General features: G+C 42.0%; 1 protein-coding gene across 8 annotated transcripts in view; it reads left to right on the top strand.

The window, feature by feature from the left end:
- The window catches only part of nf1a (neurofibromin 1a), a 162557-nt gene that overhangs the window by 39493 nt on the left and 100356 nt on the right, over nt 1–22708 (top strand). For 3 of the 8 annotated variants that reach the window (XM_076734334.1, XM_076734337.1, XM_076734339.1), the window contains exons 20-24: nt 5372–5806; nt 6416–6555; nt 17699–17821; nt 18145–18228; nt 18423–18539. In XM_076734334.1, the coding sequence (XP_076590449.1) occupies nt 5372–5806; nt 6416–6555; nt 17699–17821; nt 18145–18228; nt 18423–18539 (899 nt within the window). Of the gene's footprint in view, nt 1–5371; nt 5807–6415; nt 6556–17698; nt 17822–18144; nt 18264–18422; nt 18540–22708 lie in introns of all 8 variants that reach the window. The other 5 variants (XM_076734335.1, XM_076734338.1, XM_076734336.1 and 2 more) reach the window with 4 other exon arrangements.

Consider the following 22708-nt stretch of genomic DNA (forward strand, 5'->3'; position numbering starts at 1 on the left):
AAACAGGATTTTGGGCAAGATGTTTCCTTTTAACTATTAATTCTACCAATCAGTGACAGAAGTAAACTTCTCCATCTGTGAAGATCAGATTTCATTTTAGATGATAAATGGCTCAGCTTGAAAGGGACATCAGATTGTTGTAGTTGTAAGACAGGAGCATTAATAGGATAGCATTCACTTGTGTAAATATTAACGTTATAACCCAAGAAAGACCCATATCTCTGCAAGAGTGATGTAATTGCAAGTATGGAGAGATTTGAGTCTGACACATACAGTAATAAATTATCAGCGTAAAGTGACAGATTACATTCCATACCCAGTCGTGATATCCCTGTAAAGATGGGTGAGGACCTTAGACAGATTTACAAGGGCTCTATTGCTAGTGCAAACAATAGGGGGATAAGGGACAACCCTGTCAGGTGCCATGACGAGTGAAAAAACCGGATTGAATGCCGTCGTGGGAGGAACTGGCTTGTGGATATGCGCAAAGGAGACGTATCAATGAAATATATGTATTACCCAGACCAAATTTACTTAGTACGGTAAGATTTAGTCCCATTCCCATGAAAGGGTGCAAACATTATAGAACGGATCGCATTCCTTTATAAATCTGGATTGTACATCTGAAACAGTGGATGGGAGAATATTTTCCAAGTGATGGGCCAAAGAGGTCTGTCAAGATTTGGGTCTTTGCCATTTTTTTCAAAGCAGGAATGGAGGCTTGCCTTAAAGTGGAAGGAAGCGAGCCCCGCTAAGGAGATGCCATATATACAGAATGCAGTAGTGGGACCATTTTGTCTTGAAACCATTTTAAAAATTTCACCCAGAAATTTGTTGGGGCCTGGAGCTTTATTATTTTGCATACATTTCGTAGCAAGGGTGATTTCCTCCGAGGTTAATGGTGAGTTGATGTCTTTAAGAACATCATATCAGTGGTGTCAGACTAAGATTGACGTAAAAGAGGGTGCTCTACATCTGAAGTAGTGATCAGGTTAAATTCTGTCTGCCTTTCTACACGATGTTTGAGCAAATGGCGAGAGGGGCAAGTAGTAAGCTGTTGATCTAATTTAGAGATGTTAACAGAAAGCTTCCTGCAGTTTGACTTCACAGGTTTTATTCAAATGAGCAGAGTAGAAGATAATATCTCCCCATAGGTAAGCTTTTAAGGATTCCCACAGCAGTAATAAAATTGTCGATTGAATTTGAAGTAAATTTATTGAAGTTATCGTCCGACAAATGCAAAGAGTTGCTGATTATAACTGCAACTATAACTATAGGTCTGTTTAAGATTACTATGAATATCTTTTTGATGTTAATCTATGCTTTTTGCTCAACCTCCTGACAGTTTTAAAGACAACAAGCTCTGGAGGGAACTGTTTTTGTTTTGTTATCACTGTGTGTTTTTTAATAATTTAATAATAATTTTATAAATAGGATGACCTGTGAGGAAAACATAATTGTTTATTGCACATTATCTAGCAGACTTTAGGCATTCATTTTTATATTATTTATAAAAGTCAGTAACACATTCTCAGCCTACTTAATCAGTTCAAAATCAATTACAGTATCATGAAACTCTCTGAGAAAATTGTGACTAAAACATTTTACTAAAATTAAACAAAAATCTTGACAAAAACAAAAGACAAAAATTTGACTTAAACCAACTACAATTTTCAGTAAAGTGACTACAACTAACTAAATTTAGTATTATTTTCAGTAAGCGACTAAGACTATAACTAAATTTAAAATTCTTGTCAAAATTAACACAGTTTCATATGAGATACACATCTTTTGATAGGGCTCCCCATACTGTTAATGTTCAAACTCACAAATTTTATAGAAGAGCCATTATGTGGGACCCCAGAAGTGTTAGTAGTTGTAGCCGTCAGGCAGAAAGAGTGAAAATGACCGCTTAATAAAATTAGTAATAGTAGTACCAAACAACCCCCTCACCTCCGTTCCACCAGTCCACTTGGATCGACCCCATCCCCTAACAATGGAGAACTCAGTGCTAACTCCTAAAGGAGTCACATCCTTAGCCAATAAGCTTACAGTTTTTGACCTAATAGTTATACGGGGGTAGTAGCCTACATCATCAGCATCAGCCTACATTTCTTTTCTTAGTTTTTTTCACTTGCTCAGTGTCTTAACTCCCTCTCGACACTGCCGTGGAAACACGGAGGCATGACAGGTATAGCAGTCCAAATCACATTCCTGGTATCTCACAGAGCTAGCAGTGGATTTCATTGAAAGCAGGTGCAGACTGTCTTCACGGTATGGTCCGGAAAGATGGAGATGACCATGTCTTCTACCTTGATCCATTGCTAGGCTCTGGCCCAACGCAAAATGTCCACACAGTCCATTTAATAATGAAGCCGGGCAAGGACGTTTGCTGGGCTTTGGCTTCGGCTGGAGAGTGAGATGAGTGGACTCTTTCTCAAGCAACCCACTTAAAGAGAGAGGAGACAGCCGTTGTAGTGGATGATCAGTTTGAGTCCCCGAGAATACAAATGATCCACTTTAATGTGTAGCATGACAATCTTGTTGGTGTAGGTGGAGAGGCAGGTGTCCATCTCATCCACGGTTCTTCAGTCTCACATTGCACTGGTAATGCTGGCAGACAATTCTGATTTCACTGACTGTACTTCTGACTTGATAGATGACAAATTGTAACTCAAGGCTGCATGAAGTTCTGTGAATCACCGTGAGGTGGGGGATACAAGATTCAATGGAGGCTGCTGCACTTGAGCAGATGAAGTGCTACCCTGTTTAACTTTTGGAGGCATTTTTCAATTTGCAAGAGGATATTATTAAGTTGTTGTGAGAAAGGGCTTGCCTGGGGATTTTTCTGCCAAAGATACCAAAGTAGCATCTTCTCTCCTGTGGCTTTTTGACTTGTGCATGCCTAAAACCCTTCTCCTTTTTAATTTTGTATGTTTGGATCAGTTGTGTTTCTTGGAGGAAAGCTATTTGTGCATTCTTTTTTTTTTTTTTTTTCAATTTTCAACAAAATCGGACTTACTTTTTCTTAATTGAATTGAAAACCTCATTAACATTAAAAGAAATTAGGTCCTCCTTGTATTTTGTTCTAACTGAAGTAAAATGATCACTCTTTCTTTCCTGACAAAGAGTAAGCAATCCCCTCCCCAGAAAAAAACAAAACAGAACTAAGAAAGTGTTGAACATAGAACCATTTGTCTTGTGAGTTCCTTTCACTGAACTGCCTAAACTCTGAGGTATAACCTCTGTTTCTTCCATGACAACAGCCATGAAAAAAAAATCCCCCTTTTTTATGTCTAGACTATGTCACTATGAATTACATTGTTTTGTCTATTTTTAATTGTCAACCTTTACTTGAGCCAGAATGGCGCATTTCAGACAGTGTTCTTTATTTATAAATTAGTCTGTGTTTTCTCTTTGTTCACATCTGAATGCTTGCAGCTTTTCCTTGTAGCCTGGTACTGCCATGACCATCTCTGAATCCTCTTCAGAAGCAATGACTTTAATTGGCAGCCCCCAGTCTGCCAGCTCCAACGTTACCTCCTCCACTGTGTCTTCAGTTCTCGTCCCATCTTCAAAGTAAACTGTCAGCCGGGCTGGATACAGAGACTGGAACTGTATGTTGTTATCCTTCAGGTACCTTGATGCCTCCCCATATCCCCCCCCATCTGGCTAGGATTCTTGGTTTGTAGTCATGCTCGAAGGTGATTTTGCAGTTTTTCCATGTGAAGCATTTCTTTTGCCTTGCCAGTTTTAGCACTTCCTCCATCATTCTAAAGCTGAGGAATCTGACTAGAGTCAATCTGGGCGGGGTGCTTGCTGGAGGCTTTGGTGCTAACTCCTGGTGGGCTCTGTCTGTCTGCACATCATTTGTGTGAGGAATGCCAAGGTTCTTTCTCAGGAGCTTTTCCACGAAGGGAATCACTGACCTGGGATCGCCTTCAGCTCCTTTCAATGCTCTGTATATCCTCACATTTTCAATCCTTGAGGGCTCCTCTTGATCTGTTGGCTTCGACTGGAGCTGCTCTTGTATTTCTAGCATTTCGGCTAATGCCTCCTCCACGTTTTGCAGCCTCTCCTCGTTCCCCACGATCCTCGACTTTGTCCAACCCAGAGTTAGTTATTGTAGATTTTCCATTAATGTCCTCTAGGTCTTTTTTGTTTTGTCTGAAGTCCTGTATCTCCAGGATCAGTCGGTTCACCGACTCTTGCCTGCCATCCATTCTGTTGATGTCCAGGCTAGTCATGGGGGGAACTAACATCCGATGTTTTTAATCAATGTTCTGAGCTGGCTTTGTATTCTTATATTTAGATGCCTCGCCCCCTTTCTTAATACAGTAAACATAACCTGGTGCTTCTGTTATTTTGGCTTTGGGTCTGGTTTTTTACATGTCTGATGGGAGAGTTTTCTTGGCGTGCCATCTCCATGGTGTCATAATTGTGTTTTCATTATTTCCAAAGGGCTTGTCAATTTTTATTGGACTGATACTTTTAGATAGCTGAATACAGACAAACAGAGTGACAAACAAACATGCACAGTCCCGAACATTTGCTCGTTTCACATTATATTTCTTCTTTTTCATGCATTTGCCATGTTTTATGCCTTTAGGGAGCTAGTGGAAATTTCCACTCCAGTGACCAAGCAAACTTCTGTTTGTGCATCATATGATTGCATGCACCTTAAATCTGCCCGGATTGTTGTAAAGGCACCATACAAAGTCTTGGGAATGTCATGTTTCAGACACATTAAAAGCTTATCTCTATCATAAATGGTTCAAAAGTTATTTCATGTTTTGTAGAATGTGTGATGGTACCATTGGTTGGCTGGCTGGCTTAGTAAGACCCAGTTGAAGCTGCGGTTTTCCGGCTCCAGTCTTACAGAGTGTTCAACAGCGGTTCATAATTTTATACATCCTGTCAGTCTTGCCACGTATTACACCATTACACAAAGGTTTGCAGACACACATACACTAAACCAAGCATAATTGACTAACTAGCTTTATCATCAACTATTATTCAAGCTGCTATCATCTCGTCTCTGAGTCTAAATCTGCCTATAATTTGCAAACTTTGAATGTAGGCTGTTGTACAGACTGCCTGAAGTACCTTGAATAGAGAGCATTCAGACACCATATAAACTAATTATTTTAAACGTTTGTAAATTAATCAAGTGGAATAATTAAGTAATTATGTTGTCAAGTTAAATCACTCAACAGGAGTTTCCTATTCAAATAATGGGGATCAGTGATTGTTGTAGCTAATACACTTTCATGTCTGACTGATGACTTGTCATCTGAATGTGCTTTTGAGAAACTAGTATCTGGAGTTGTCGCTAGCTAGAATAAAAAGTTTAAAATAATTACATTCACAGATACAGTCTTTCTGGTGTGCTCCTGGTATCCCCCTACCCCAACAGCAGGAATGGATCAACATGACAGGCTTCCTGTGTGCTCTGGGCGGTGTATGTCTCCAGCAGCGTAGCACCCCTGGCCCGGCCACCTACAGCCCACCTATGGGCCCCATGAGTGAGCGCAAACACTCCATGATCTCCATGGGTCCCTGTGATGTGTCCAGCCCTGTGCCCTCAGCCTCCTCCTGCTCCTCATCTGCCGCCAGTGAGACACCTGTCAGCCGCTTCTTGGACCGGCTGCTGGCCCTGCTGGTGTGTGGCCACGACAGAGTCGGCCTCCATGTTCGCACGAATGTGAAAGACCTGCTAGGGCTAGAGCTCAGCCCGGCCCTCTACCCCATGCTTTTCAACAAGCTAAGGAACAGCATCGGCAAGTTCTTTGACACACAGGGACCGGTGAGTAGCACTGTGGAAGTTCTAGTGATAATGTAACAATTCTTTAACTCAGTTTGTTTTCTAAGTGTGTGTAAGTACATTGAGTGTAACTTAAAACTACAGTCAAATTCCTTGTTTATGTACACAAGCTTGACTGATAAAGCTGATTCAGGATTGATGAGTATAGTTCATTTAAACTCCATCCCAAATCTGTCTGTATTGATACAAGATTGAAGCAATTAAAAAAGTTGTAATTTATGTATAAATTGTGTTTTCAAAAAAATACTATGAATCTTGAGGTTTTTTGGACCCCATCTGCCCACTGCCCCTCTGTATTATCATGTCTACGGCTTGCTTATTCAGCTTTATGTATCTTCATAATTTCCTATTCTTTCCAAGGTCAGTTTTTGTGTAAGTTGAGTGAACCTTTAAACTAGTTGTTTACTGTGATTTGTATCAGCACACCTTGTGATAAATGCCTGATCTTGTGATGTCTTGTGAAGTACCCAAGGGTTAATGAAACTGCAGTATTTTTTATAATATTTAGTATTTTTGTGGCGTTTTAAGATGTGTATGGTACCACAAATATTTTTCTATCTGGAATGTACTCACTGGTTCTCCTTTTTCCAGGTTCCTATCAATGACACTAACACCCAGTTTGTGGAGCAGACCATCGCCATCATGAAAAACCTGTTAGATAATCACTCAGAGGGCAGTTCTGAACACCTGGGACAGGCCAGTATCGAGACGATGATGCTCAATCTGGTCAGGTCAGTACTCCCTGCTCCCCAGGTAGTACTTATCATAGTAACTAGTAGTAACTATCAGAGTCGAATTTGCTGTACTCAATGTCACTGCTACAACTTGAACCCAGTCTTCATTCAGTCTATGTGCAGTGCACTGATAGGAAATAGAATATAAGCACTATAAAAAAAGTAAAACATTAAAATTCTTAAGATTTCTGTTGTGGTGATTTTGATGACACCCATTAATCCGTTAGCTGTTAGAAAAACCAGCCATTATCCACCACCCTCTGTCTTCAACATTCGGCATGTGACCTCTGAACGCATTACAATCTGTCAGTCCATGCAAGTGTCTAAGTAGATTTGAATATTGCTTGGGACAGGTAGTCCCTGTAACTGAATAAAAAAAGCAAAAAAAAAAGTGATATAGAAAAATAACCAGGAAAGGAGCATAGGAGAGGTAGGCAACCTCTATCACGCCCATCTGATAAATTAACAGATGACAGATTTTTTTTCAAGCAATATCTGTCAACTATTATAATAACATGACTAAATGAAAAACAGGCTCCTTCACACACTCAGCTCCCTGGTATACTCCTGAGCTCCACCAAATGAAATCCTGTTAGCACCATCTTGAAAGACTATGCCAGAAAACAGTGCATCTCCTAGCCCAGGCATGTCAAACCTATTCCACAAAGGGCCGTGTGGCTGCAGGTTTTTCCTCCAACCAGTCAAGAGCACGCAGTCTGACCAATCAGCTGTCTGAAGACTGAGATCAGCTAATGAAATGATTCAAGACTGGTGTGCTGCTGCTTGGTTGGAAAGAAAACCTTCAGCCACTCAGCCCTTTGTGGAATAGGTTAGACATATGTGTCCTAGCCTATACAGACTACCTTCAACAAGAAAAAGATGCTCTAATCTCTAATGCTTTCCACAATAAAACAAACTTCTCAAACCTAGTGACAACACCTCCAATTCCCTCACAGTTAACACGTGCACGTCTTTCATCTACAGCAACCTGATCACCTCCCTTGCCTTCTCCACCTCCCCAACTTTTTCAGTAAAATATTGAATATAAATCTTAAAAGATAGTCTGCTGTCAAGTCAAATTCCTAAGTATTTCTATGACTTGACAAGAGTAATATAAGTGCCATAATATGAGTAAAATCTGAACTAAATGTGGGCAGATTAAGGGGGCACTTAGATGAAGAAGATAGGGCTCATGATTAACTGCACCAGTGCTTTTGCATGCTTTGAAACTAAGCAGAGTGTAGGGGAATCAAGTCACTAAACCCTTGGGTCTAATGTTTGCACTCGTGAATATAAAAAGAGGCACCAACCCTCCTCAGCTCAGAAGGATTTTATTTATTCTTTTCTTTGAATGCTGATTTAATAATAATTAATGAATTAATGAGAGATCAATCTCATCATCTGAAGCGCAAACTCTCGATACAGGGATCGTCTATTTCCAGCTCAAAAGGGTACCGTCTGACAACGACTCAAAGGAAAAATATTATTTATTTGACACAATAATGAGAATGGATATGAATAATGAATAATACGGCAAATAATATGGATTATATGATGAAATACAAACAACTGGATGAAGACGCTATAGCAAAATAATAAAAGGAACAAGTTTGGCAATAGTGAGAAGTAGTTTTGAGGAAAAATGAGGACGTGAATGTAGTGTTGATTTCTTGAATGAATGACTAAGCGAGTCTAATGAAAATTGCGATTATTATGGCCTATTATTATGCCTACTTCTGTGCCAGCGGTGATCCAATGGTGGTTGGTCCCAAAGTGAAACAGAGGGGCCCCGGGCTGTCGTTTGTGGCTCTGATATGCACTGTGGTCCAACGGGGGGAACCAGTCAATCCGCGGTTGAGAGCCGATATTGGACAGGGATGCTTCAGGAGCTGGACAGCCTCCAGTGTCAGCAGCAGACGAGGAACGTCTCTTTCGGCTGCTATTTGACCCAGACAGATGGGTGAAGGTTGGCTACAAGACTTCGGTCCGAAGAGGTTGATGGCCGTATGGTTAAAAATAAAGTTGAAAACACTTCCGATGGACTGTCAAAAGTATCTATAAAAATCTTACGTAATTCAAGATCAAGATCAATATTCCTTTATTTGTCCCGTGAGGGGAAATTCCAGAGAGAGCTGCTGTAACAGGCTGCCGCTCGTGCAGCGCCACAACGAGTAACGAGCCACAACGCCACATTCGGCTTTAATGGTTAAAGAAAAGAAGAGTTCGGCGTTAACTCTGGAAAAAAAAGTTATGCGGTTCAATGCGGTGAGCATTATCAAAGTAGATAAAAGATTAAAATAACATGCCAACAGGCGGGCAAATACGGAAGCCCTGAAAGGCAAGGTGGAAAAAAAAAAATAAAACGGGCAATGTTTACGTTTATCTCGTACGTACGAGATAACTCGCAATTATTTTTTTTTTTCGCCTTGCCTCTCAGGGCCACTGGCTCAGTTATTTTGGAGGGAAAAAAAAAATCTGAAACGAGAGGTTTAACCTTCTCAGTTACTTTAACTACAAATATCTGCTGTAAACCACAATGGGACTGAGAGATTTCTCCATAAAACATTTATATCACATAATTTTATATAGAATTATGAATGAAAGCTCCATGTGACAACACGTAGCTGTTCCGCCACTGACAGTATGCCACGTCATCCAGACTGACCTGCCATGCAAAAGTGAGCCGCAAGCGGCTCAAACATATTTGTAATCATTTTTGTGTTTGTCTTTTTCAATCGATGCTTTAAAGTAGTGGGCTAATGCACGTCATGTAGCCTACGGACTCTTGCGACAACAGATTTTAGATTCAGATCGTGGTCGATTTTTTTTTTTTTTTTTGTTGTTGTTTGTTTTTTTTACTGTGGTAACTAAGTGGCATGCTCTGATTGAGTGGAGATGCAATCTGTATCTATCTATCTATCTATCTATCTATCTATCTATCTATCTATCTATCTGAGAATGTCTTTTTATTTGCGTTATGTCGGTTTGTGTAATTTATGGTACCACTCAATAGGCTCTGTGCGCAAGCCTCGTGACGTACTTCCGATTCCACCTGAAATCGGCAAACCAGTTTCCGGTTTACTTCCCTCTCCAGTCAAAACAGCGCTAAAATAAATACAAGGAATGAAAAATGAATCAACATCCACGAAAGAAGACGAAGTATAATGTGAGAGGGACTTTTAAGTTCCAGAAGACGGTGGGTGGCTCTAATGAGCACTGTTGTGTGCCACTTTGTGCCGGCTCAAGTCGCTATAACAGCGAGCTTAGCTTCCACTGCTTCCCGAAGGACACCGAACTTCGTGCACAGTGGCTGTAGAAAATATGCAGGACGGGATTTTCGGTAACTCAGCATACGAAGGTATGCAGCCGACATTTTGAAAATGCCCAAATTCGAAATACCCCCAAAGGTAGACGGGTTTTAGCAGCAAACGCAGTGCCAACACTGTTTGAATGGAACAGTTACACAGCAACCAAGACAAGAGCCGGTGTTTGGGATCGCCGCCCTCGACTGACATCAAGCCCAGAAACATCACCTGTGCCCTGATCTTTGTCTGACACTGAAATGGACATAAAGTCAACACAGTTAGCACAACAAGTAACAGTAATAGAGATAGTATCTCGTACGTACGAGATACTAACTCATACGTACGAGATAGTCTCGTACATATGAGATACTGTCTCGTACGTACGAGATAAACTTAAACATTGCCCGTTTTATTTTTTTTTTTCCACCTTGCCTTTCAGGGCTTCCGTAGGCAAAAGACAACTGACAAGCAAAAATTGAAGTTACAAAAGCTAAACAAAAACTAAAATGCCAAAAAGTGGCTCGAGTAAAGAACAAGTAAAGACCGGTCTCGAACAAAGAAGTGAGATGACGGAGAGACAAAGAAAATGTCCAAGAAGACGTGTAACAAAGACAAAAGTAAATGCAAAAGTTGAAGTCAAACAAAGACTACTTTGTATCATTTACATTTATCTGAATGTTTCCATTTATTGTGCAACCACTGAAATAAGAGTCTGTTGACAGACGCTTTGGTGGCATGATGTGTGTTTCTGGTGAGTTAACAGCTCGATCAGACAGCACATTGCTCCATTGTTTCCAGCTCTCCATAGATGGTCTCCAGTAACTTTTTAGTGAGCTTTCAGACCTGTGAAACAAGTTTTTGTTTAGATATGTATTTTATGTTTTGTGACACATTATCTATGAATCAAAATTGACATCGTAGTTTGTGTCTGTTTATATAAAGCATCTCACCTATGCCCACTCACTGCTATGATCTCCCTCGCCTAGAGTCCCACATCAGACAGTTTCTGTATGGCAGTGGCTCTCAGGCTGTGGTTGGTGTAAGATGTGTGTGTCCCTGCCTCCTTGCACATCCCGGGTAACGTCTGTGACAGCTGGTTTACTCCCAGGGGAATGGCGGTATACCAGAAGCTGTCTGTCGCCACTGTTACCCTCCTCGGCTGCAGATACAGGGCCTTTGCATCAGGCGGAATTTTCTTTAGGTATTTTTCAAGTGATGCTACCGGGCAAAGCGCATTTCCTTGCTCCTCATACATAGCGCCCCTCTCTCGGTTTTTTCTCTCTCTCTCCTGTGGGTCTCTGAGTTTTTGTTTCTTCGTTGAACGTCATGGTCAAATATTTTGCTTACCAGGTGAGATCGGGGGGTGGTGTGTTGTTTTGTCCTCTCCTGCCCGTCTTATCTCTTTGACGACTCCTTCGAAAACATTGTTAGCTGGTATAAACTCTGGGTCCTGCATTAAGTTACATGAATGGCTAACTGGAGGTTCGTTGATCTAACGATTTAATCCAGCCGGAAGTCCAAGGTAGCTGCAGATGCTGTAGAGCACCCCTTTAGTTGTCCGGATCAATCCATAAAACTGCCTCAACACTGTGTTCCTTCGTCCTCCTCTGAGTCTGATGACCATTCATAATTTAGATCAAATGTTATTTGTGGAAATATGTCCATCTTTGCGATGCAAAGTTTGCCACAATCTAAGAAAGTTAACAACTGATGTAACGTTAATTAACGGTTATTAGAACGCCTGAACAGCGGAGTGATAATGTCAGTAAAAAGTCCCAGTGCTGTTGTACTCTATATCAGCACTCATGGAATGTTTCTTTGTCGGAATTAACTGTTGTATAAAAGCTGATTTACACAGATGGAATCTGGTCCCCTTCTTGAGCCTTAGTTCTAGGATAAGTGCAGTGAAGATTAATATGCTCCCCTGACAACTTAAGCTCTTTAGAAACTTACCTATAGAGGTGAGTGAAAACCAATTCAGGGAGTGGGACAAAATGGATCTCCAGACTTATTTGGCAGGGCCGGAAACCAAGGATTAAATATGCCACTCTTCAACTCACCAAGGAATGTGGAGGGTTGGGTCTCCCTTGTCTAAGGAATTATTATTATGCTGCACAAATAGCTCCCCTTCTATACTGGTGTAATGAAACATATATAGCTGGGTGGAAGGAGCTGGAGTCCAGTCTGTCAAATCAGTTCCCCATCCAAGCTGTAATAGCGGATAAGGGTCAAATGTGTCATTTTGAGAAGTTGGGGAACCCCTGGATGACCCACACACTTCAAGTCTGGCAGAAGGTAATTAGTACTTGTGAGATACATAGAATGTTGAGAATTTTCAGATGGTTTGTTTATGACTCAGATTGTATTCCCAACAGATACGACTCTAACTTAAAATCATGGACAATGTATGGTCTCACAACACTTCTCTCACTTATTCAAAGAAACACTGTGCACAGCTTTGAGACCTTGCGGGACAAACGACTTTGCACGAAACAAATTTCATAGATACCTGCAGTTATGATCATATATTGATTGTGAGTGTAAATTGACTGACCTTTCAGATGTTGAATCAGAATTTTACCACATTCTGAAAAATGCCATGACCATGACCCCTTCTAACTCCATTTCAAAGCTAAACAAAGCGCTTTCCCATGCCAGTGTTAATAACACTTTATACATTAAAGGCAAATGGGAAAGGGAATCGGGGATTGGGATTTCTGAGGAGGCGTGGGGCAACATCTGGTCCTTCCAGTGGTCAACATCTAACTCCATGAGCTGGAGAGAGCACTGCTGGAAAAATATTATTAGATATTTCAAGACACTGTATCAGGAGAGGTATAAAGGTATGCCATGCTGGAGACATGTGGCTGTGGATGTGGCTCGACTGTTGCTAACCACTATCATATCTTCTGAGATTGTCCCAAGTTAAATGTTTTCTGGAAGGGTATCCAGGCTTCCTTAAGCACAGTCTTTAATACTCAATACCTCTGAATTTTGATACTCTGTACCTGGCTCATATCTCTTTTTTGAAACATAGGAGTGAGATAAAGCTGCTGCAGTTACTCTTGGTGGCAAGTAAGAAAACAATTACAAGGAGATGGTTAAGCCCCATTCAGCCTACCCTGGATGATTAGATTGGAATTACTCTAGAGATATTTAGGATGGAAAAACTGACCTATCAATTAAGACTCCAAACGGACAAATTTTACCAAATTTGGAGCAATTGGATTTTATTCATAGCCCCCACGAGAGCAGACTTCATTTTATCTCACTGGTAACCTTGTTTTGTGAGTTATTTATTTAAGTTCTGACTGGTTATTGATGATTATTTCTATTGCAGCTGACTGATAATAATCTGGCCTCCTTAATCATGCTGGTGGAGATTTTTGTTACCTAAAGGTCACTTGATTTAGCCTTGGACTCAGGCTTTGTCTCAGTTGTGGATGGCATTAGAGAGTTGTGTGGAGAACTAAGGCCTCCGTCTGAATTCTGTTTTTTTTTTTCTTTTTAGGCCATGTCTGTCAGCAATAACATTGTGAAAAGTTTTCCAGTGCCATGGCAGGGTCAGTCATAGAGAAAATACTATTAATGTCAAGCTTCGTTACAAACAATTTGAAGATTAAATTGCTTTTAAAGGTCCCGTATTATGAAAAACTCACTTTTTCTGGGATTTGGAGTGTTATTTTGGGTCTCTGGTGCTGCCACACACAAAATAAGATGTATGAAATAAGATTGTCCGTGCTTTTTTGAGTGAGATACGGATTTCTGAAAGCACCCTGCCTGCAGCTTCCAAATGAGCCTATCGAATCCGGCGTGGACAATGATGTAACAAGCCCACACATTTGCATATTCCTACCCACCAGCCCCCAGCCCCCTCCCCATCTTCCCTCCCATTGAGGGATAAGTACGCTTTCCGTGGAATGCCCACAGAGGAGGGACATGTAAGTATACAAATAATTAGTTTCTTTTGGAGATTAGCGCGAACTCTTGCGTGTTGTTGCATGTGTTTTGCCATATAGCACAAGCTAACATTAACTGTTAGCTTCTAGTTAGCGATAAGCATGGTCTCCATATGCAAACCCAGCAAACCAGTCGGTCAAGCGATACATATACAGATGCTCCTCTGGGTCTACGCTTCGGAAATTTGTGAAAATAATACATTTGGATATGTTTTCTAAACTGGAATATGTTAGCATAGCCCAGGGTGAAACGAGTGCGTGGTTGAAACTGTTACATCGCAGCACAATTTACACTCCAAGCCAACCATTCTGCAATGAGTTTCTCCTCTTAGAGTTTAATTATGAGTGATCCTTTTTTTACACTGTATGCTATTGGGATAGCTATACATGTAAGATAAAGTTGATGTCACCTCTCCCTTTTTATACAGGCCAGTGCATCATTACAGTTACCTGCTGTTGATCAAGTGTAGCAGTGAGCTGTTGCAGCCTATAGTGCTTGAATTTAAACTGTAACAGTGCTGTCATGTTTTACTCCTAAGTATGCCCTGTTATCATACCAATATATTTTGTTACAGCTGTCCAGGCTTCTGTGTTCTGCAAGGACTAATGTTGTAATGCACTGCATTACAGCTAGAATGCTGATTAGAGGACAAGCCACCACATCATCAGGGGATCCTCTTTTCAAACTGAGCTTTCCAAAGTCCATGAAGGGAGAGTGCAGAGCCAAACCAGTGAAGACTGAGGTGATATTCGTAAGTGTTAACTTTTTTTTTTCCATTCAAAAAAATAAACATTTATATCGTACATGACACAAAGTACTGCAACTCGGTACTTTCAACACAATAAATAAACCAAAATACAGCCTAAAATACCTAAGAAACTACAAAATTCGAAGTGCAAGATGTTACTATATTAACAGTTGTTGAATAATCTAGTAAATAATACTTGCGATTCACTTCTGTGTGTGTATGTGTGTTTTGTGTGTGTGTGTCTATTGCACAGGGTATATTGATGATTTGATGTACATGATCATGAAGAAGGTCTTTGTCGACCCATCATGGTACAGAGCTAAGATTCTGAAGACAAGCATCCTGCCGGACGTGTCAGCAGCTACGTGTCAAGATTCAAAGGGGGATGGTGGTTGAAGTTTCTGTATCTTCCCTGGGCGTCAGGAAACTCCCAGCGCGTCCAAAGTACGACACACACGATGGGATGACTACACGTATCTTCCGCCAAAGGAAGCCCCAGCACCAGCTCACAAAACTCCTATAGGCTAAATACCTGACGATTGAGAAAATTGAAGATTATGTTAGTTAACAGGTTCTATAATGTCAACATCTATATCCACATTTTTCTAATTTGAATTCAGTGAATCCTTCACTTGCACTGTATTTCCATGTACAAATATTCATGACTGCGGTCAATAAATCTTTATTGTATATCTGTAAAATGTTTCATATGAATTCATGTGTGATGTACTTGTATTTGCTTAGGAAAAGCTTGGCTATATGTTCAAGAAAAAATGCAATCTGACTTTGTGGCATTGGCTGACTAGTTTATTATGGTGTATGAACATTGAAGTTAAGTAGGTTATTATAGATAAAACTCACTGCTCTATCCCCCGTAGCTGTAAAGGACTGTAGCCAGCCCTGTAAATGTTGCGTGTGTTCTGCAGTGAGAACACATTTAGGCAAACAGGTTCTAAACCTGGAGGGTCGATCATGCATGGAGGCCTTTAATCCAGCTGCTACAGCCATCTTGTAACCTATTACTCATCACGTAAGGTGAGTATCAGCGGTGGCATGTTATCTGCAATCATAAGTGAAGGTAAAGATAACGTGACCTGTGGAACCTCCTGACAGCACATGTTGTGCATTGTTGCACAATTTCCACATGTGCACTGATAGAAACAAATAAACAAATGGCGATTCATGCATGTGTAAAGCTAAAAAAATAAGAAACCTTGCATACCACTATTTGCAACCAATAATAGCACCCATGTTTTGATTTGAATGTGCGTGCTCTCGCTAGCTACTTTTTCACAGCCGGAGGTGAATGGCCAGTAGTGCTGGTCAGCAGTGTCCTCTGTGTGCGCTCTGCCCATTCATGTGTAAATGACAAGGAGCACTGAAACTAACAGCGCAGTTAGACTGGTCAATGTCTCAGCAACCCAGTGGTCAAATTTGATGATCGACACCTCTGTCAACCAGTCAAGCGAATCGAGGGGCAGCACCCAAGTTCACCCTAGAAACACCAATGACGATCCAGAAGGAGGTAACCCCAGAGACAGTATATTGCGTGAAGAGCACTCCCCCCACTCTAGACACCCCCTCCTCTTTTTCACCTTCAGACCTTCAGACTCTCTGCTTTCATATGATACCAGGCTTGTGTGGTTTGCGTGACATTGTGAAATGAGCAAACGCACTAAAGTGGACATACGCTATTTTCATGTTTTCGTGACATGCCCATATAATTTCTTGGGGTATGAAGTATGTTTCGTTTGGGTGGCAATGCTTGTTAGAGCCCTTTAGCTGAGTTTCTCCCCGTCGTTCTAGTATGCTACAAAGTACCATCGATGCTTCGTAGTGTGAGCATTGACCATCTGAACTGCGGGCATCTCACACTGCCCCCTGTACAGGGGGTGCTTGTATTGAATGGGTTAAAATATCGAAGTTCCAAAAAAATAGAAAGACATTTTTTGACTAACCATTCAGAAGCGTCCTGTTGAAACTGAGATTGAGATTTTGAAATTTGAGTGTTTCTCACAGGCACTGGGACAGTGATCACTATTGTCTAGGGCAAAAACTCAAAGGGAATTGTGTGGTCAGTTGATGATTATTGTGGAGTTTGAAATTTGGTCTGGTTGGGTTTGTCTCCAAAAAAGACTGTTCCAGGCACTGTCCACTCTCCTCAGACCCTGGTCACCTTAGCATTCTCCTCAACTTAACTGCAGCTTTCAATACTCTCAACCACGCCATTCTTCTCTCCCACCTTGAATCTTTAACATCACTGGTTTTCTCAGAAAAAGACAATAGTTAATCAACAACTGCATCGGGGTCTGGTGCTTGGTCAGCTAAATCCATCACCACTGCACCACCTCAAACTAAACTGTATATGTTGTGCTGTATAGTATAATCTTCGTCAGTCCAAAATCGAACACCTACCTTATGAAATCCATTTGAATTTTTCTCAAATTCTTTGTTTTCTCTTTAAATGTTTCTAAATTCTGTGTTTTACGATTTAGGCACATTTAGTTATTAGAATGCCTGATCATCTGGTGGATGAATAAAATTTCAGTAATTCAGAAAAAAATAGTTTCAATTCATTTGATGCAAATACATTATTGCACTATTTTTTTAATCAAATGAATCATCTGCAGGTCAACCTCCATATGCAGATGAACTGATAGTGGTTGTCACGGAGGCTACTCTCATGTTCAGGCAATGCTCCTCCTTGTTTTCATTTTTTCCCAACAAAATATCCGACTCCATGCAAGACTCAAGTTTGTTGAAGATTTTATAGTCTTCAACAAACTTGAGTCTTGCATCTGCTGATGTGGTTGCACTTCTGAGTCAGTCCAAGGAATTAGCTAATGTTCAATTCAATTCAATTCAATTCAATTCAATTCAATTCAATTCAATTCAATATTCCTTTATTTGTCCCGCGAGGGGAAATTCCAGATTACAGCAGCATCAGTAGAGCATGCTGCCTTGCTCTCACTTAACAGACCCCTTTGACATGACTGTGTGTATATGTGTGTGTGTTTCTGCGATATTCTGCGTTTTGCAGTTTCTTCTGCTAATTTTCATTATGTTTTGGCATAAGGCAGAACGTAGTAGTGTTCTGATGTATACAGACCTGTACTCCATCCCTCAGGTATGTGCGCATCCTGGGCAATGTGGTCCATGCGATCCAGATCAAAACTAAGCTATGCCAGCTGGTGGAGGTGATGATGGAGAGACGAGATGACCTGTCCTTCTGCCAGGAGATGAAGTTCAGGTCAGTGACAACAGCTGATTGTTAGGTATACACACATGAATGTGTGCATGTCAATGAAAAAGCTACCTCAGTGATCTTTCAGTGTGTTTTCTAGACCTTAAAACTCTGATCTGGATATATAAAATATGTTAATTATCTACATAATATATTATTCAATATATGAATCAAACTAATTTAAATGGTGAGCATGTAATGACAAACCTAAAACCTGGTTGATGGTTTTGTTTTCCTCTATTTGTCCTTCAGATGCTGATTTATTACCTTACCTTACCTTCCTGCTGGAAAGGGTCTTTCATTATGTTGTCTTCATCTGTTGTTTGTAGGAACAAGATGGTGGAGTACCTGACAGACTGGGTGATGGGAACCTCCAACCAGGCTGCTGATGATGACGTCAAGTGTCTGACTAGGTGCAGCTCTGTTACATGTGCTTAACTAAAACATGGTAAGGAACTGAGAGATCTCCCTCCTCACTATTGTCTCCTTTGTGTGTGTGTGTGTGCGTGTGTGCGTGCGTGTGTGTGCGTGCGTGCGTGCGTGCGTGCGTGCGTGCGTGCGTGCGTGCGTGCGTGCATGTGCTTGTGTGTGCGTGCGTAATGTGCAGGGACTTGGACCAAGCCAGTATGGAGGCAGTAGTTTCTTTGTTAGCTGGTCTTCCTTTGCAGCCAGAGGAGGGAGATGGAGTAGAACTGATGGAGGCTAAGTCTCAGCTCTTCCTCAAGTAAGAACAAACCTGCACTCAAATTTGACACAAGTTCACAAAAGTTTGATGAAGCGTACCCTCTGTTTTGGGAACACTTCCTTCCCACATATTTAAAGGGACCATATTATGCTCATTTTCAGGTTGATTTGTTTAATTTTAGGTGCCTACTAGAGAAGGTTTACATACTTTAATGTTCAGAACACCTTATTTTTCTCACATTCTGTGCATTAACAATTACTACATATCTTTTGTCTTAAACACCCCATTTTAGCCCCTGTCTCTGTGCAGAACAGGCTTCTGTATAGTTCATCAAAAAAGCAACATGAAAAAAGAGTTACCCACCTCCAACCTACTACTACTTATTTAGTTGGCTTCAAATGAGGCTTAACAGTTATTCTCAACTGTCCCTCAATATTACAACATTAATGCAACATCACCTCAGACTGCCGGAGTAGCAACAATAGCAGAGCTTTATTGCTTTATTGAAACCTTGTTCAGTGAGCACACACCGGACACTGAGTTACACCTACCAGGCTTCTGCATTTTCCAAGCAGACTTTCGGGGAAAACCAGGGGAGGCGAGTTGTGCTTCTACATTAATGAAAGTTGGTCTCCAGATGTCACAGTGTTCGAGAAATCAAACAGCCCTCACCATGAGACTACATGCATAAATTGCAAACCCTGTCATTCACGACGGGAGTTCTCCCTGTTTATTCTGGTCAGTGTTCACATCCCACCTCAGCTTTACAACTCCTGGCTGACCAGATTACAAACATGTAGCACAAACATCCAGAGTCCCACCTCACTGTTCTTGGGGACATCAACTGCTGAAATGTCAGCCACAAACTGCCAAAATAGAGCACATTAACTTCACACACTTCATGTGTGTTGTGTATGTGCCAACTGAAACCTTCTGTACATACAACAACAATAAACCATGGTCCTTGGGTAAACTTGGCCAGCTTTGCCAGGCTAAGGAGGAGGCCTACAGATGTAAGGATGGAAGGAATGAGTTCTGTCTATCCAAACCAGAAACTCACTGGCAAAAGAGATTAAAGCAGCAAAGAGGTGCTACAGCAGAGAGCTGTTCAGCCAACAACCCTTTGTCCAAGTGGAGAAAACTGCAGGACATTACAAACTACATGTGATCATCCCCCCGCACAGCTGAGAACCATTAACTGGCTGACAACCTCAAAACATTCTGCTGCAGGTTTGATAGGCCAACATCAACAACCATCACCCACCCTTCAAGTCAGGAAACAAAGAGGAGCTGAAAACTGTTCAGAGGGAGCTAAGAAGGAATATCAGGGAGGGGAAGGACAGATACAGGAAGAGAATGGAGGAACAGCTGCAGGAGAACAACACCAGGGGAGTCTGGAGAGGCCTGAAAACCGTCTCAGGCCACCAGGAGCCAAACTCCCAGGCAGCTGGGGATCCAAAGTGGGCAGATGAGCTGAACACCTACTTCTGCAGGTTTAAGGAAACATCTGCCCCTCCCCCAGCTGTACCAGCACTGCAGCAGCCCTCTTTTGATCTGCCAGCATCCCCCCACCCCACAGTATTCAGCTCACCGCCATCAACGCCACCCCCCACTGTTCCTCCCAGCCCCCCTTCCACTTCACAAGACACTCAGCCCCCCTGCTCCAACTTGTGCCTCACACCTCTCCAGGTGAGGAATCAGCTCAGGAGGTTAAAGATCAGGAAGGCTGCAGGATCGGATGGCCTCAGTCCCAGGCTCCTCAGATCCTGCTCTGATGAGCTGAGCGGGATCATTGGACATCTGTTCAACCTGAGCCTGAGACTGGGAAGGGTGCCACGCCTCTTGAAGATGTCCTGCGTGGTACCTGTGCCAAAGACCCCACATCCCAAAGACCCTAGCTGCTACAGGCCGGTGGCCCTAACATTCCGCCTCATGAAGGCCCTGGAGCGGCTGGTCCTTGCCCACCTGCGCCCCCTGGTGAGCTCTTCCATGGACTCGCTGCAGTTTGCGTACCAGCCTGGCATCGGAGTGGATGATGCCCTCATCTTCCTCCTCCATCGAGCTCTGTCTCACCTGGAATCGCCTGGGAGCTCTGTTCGGGTCCTTTTCCTGGACCTCAGCAGTGCTTTCAACACCATCAGGCCAGCCATCCTGAGAAACAAGCTGGAGCTTTTGGGGGTGGACCAACACCTCACATGCTGGATAGTGGACTACCTTTCCAACCGCCCACAGTATGTGAGGACACAGGACTGTGTGTCAGGGACTGTCCTCTGCAGTGTAGGGGCCCCCCAGGGAACGGTGCTGGCACATCGGCACCCCTACTCTTCACCATCACCAGTGAACATCCAGGGAAGGGACATTGAGATGGTGACATCTTATAAGTACCTGGGTGTTCATCTGAACAACAAATTGGACTGGACTCATAACACCACTGCACTTTACAAAAAAGGACAGAGCAGACTCTATCTGCTCAGGAGGCTGAGGTCTTTTGGGGTGCGTGGGGCACTCCTGAAGACCTTCTATGACTCTGTTGTGGCCTCTGCCATTTTCTATGGTGTAGTCTGCTGGGGGAGCAGCATCACAACAGCTGACAGAAAGAGACTGGACAAACTCATAAGGAAGGCCAGCTCTGTCCTGGGATGCCCTCTGGAACTGGTGGAGGAGGTGGGGGAGAGGAGGATGACAGCCAAGCTGTCCTCCATGACAGTCACTGACTCCCACCCCCTCCAACACACACTCACTGCACTGAGGAGCTCCGTCAGTGACAGGATGCTACATCCAAAGTGTGTGAAAGAGCGGTCATTCCTCCCTGCAGCTGTCAGACTATACAACAAAAACTGCTCCAAGTAATCAGTGCAATAATGTGTGAAATAATCCAGGCAATACAACCTGTACATAACAGTCTGTAAATACTATTTACAATTTTTTTAGGATGACGTTTCTTTTTATCTCACTGTTTTGTATGTACTTGTTTTTAATTTGCATGCACTTGTTATACTACTCTATCCTCTTTATTGATGCTGCTGTAATTTGGGATTTCCCCTCGCGGGACTAATAAAGGAATATTAATATTGAAATTGAAATTGAAATTGATCACCCACCCCAGCTCAGACATAAAAAACCATTCATAACCGCACTACTTCCACCCTTCTCCACTGACCCCCCACCAGCATTCAGGTCTGTGAAAAGAATGTGTGTCACTTCTTCTCGAGACAGAGGATCAGGAAGGCATCAGGCCCAGACAGTGTGTTCCCATCCTGTCTAAAAGTCTATGCCAACCAAAGGACACCCATCTTCACCCAAATTTTCAACAAATCACTGGAGCTGTGTGTCATCCCCTTATTCTTCAAACACTCCATAGTAACTCCCTAAAAAGTCTTCCATCTCAGGAGTAACCAATACTAATAATCGTCATCATCATCATCATCAACTTTATTTACACTGAACAAAAATATAAACGCAACACTTTTGTTTTTGCTCCCATTTTTCATGAGCTGAACTCAAAGATAGAAAACATTTTCTATATACACAAAAAAATATTGAATATTGTTCACAAATCTGCCTAAATCTGTGTTAGTGAGCACTTCTCCTTTGCCGAGATAATCCATCCCACCTCACAGGTGTGGCATATGAAGATGCTGATAGAGAGCATGATTATTGCACAGGTGTGCTTTAGGCTGTTCAGTTTTATCACACAGCACAATGCCACAGATGCCGCAAGTTTTGAGGGAGCGTGCAATTGGCATGTTGACCGCAGTAATGTCCACCAGATCTGTTGCCTGTGAATTGAATGTTCATTTCCCTACCATAAGCTGTCTCCAAAGGCGTTTCAGACAATTTGGCAGTACATCCAACCAGCCTCACAACCACAGACCACGTGTAACCACATAAGCCCAGGACCTCCACATCCACCATGTTCACCACGAGATCATCTGAGACCAGCCACCCGGACAACTGCAGCAACAATCGGTTTGCATAACCAACAGACTGCACAACAGACTTGTGTATATATATATTTATATTGCTTATTTTTTACTTTTTTAATAGCTTATTTTTAGTAAATGTGTCAAGCACCAACTTCAAAAAAGCAAATTCCTCGTATGTGTAAAATCGTACTTGGTAATAAAACTTTTCTGATGTCAAAGAATTTCTGCATAAACTGTCAGAAACTGTCTCAGGGGAGCTCATCTGCATGCTCGTTGTCCTCA

The sequence above is a fragment of the Chaetodon auriga genome, chromosome 7, assembly GCF_051107435.1.
Source record: "Chaetodon auriga isolate fChaAug3 chromosome 7, fChaAug3.hap1, whole genome shotgun sequence".
Taxonomy (NCBI): Eukaryota; Metazoa; Chordata; class Actinopteri; order Chaetodontiformes; family Chaetodontidae; genus Chaetodon; species Chaetodon auriga.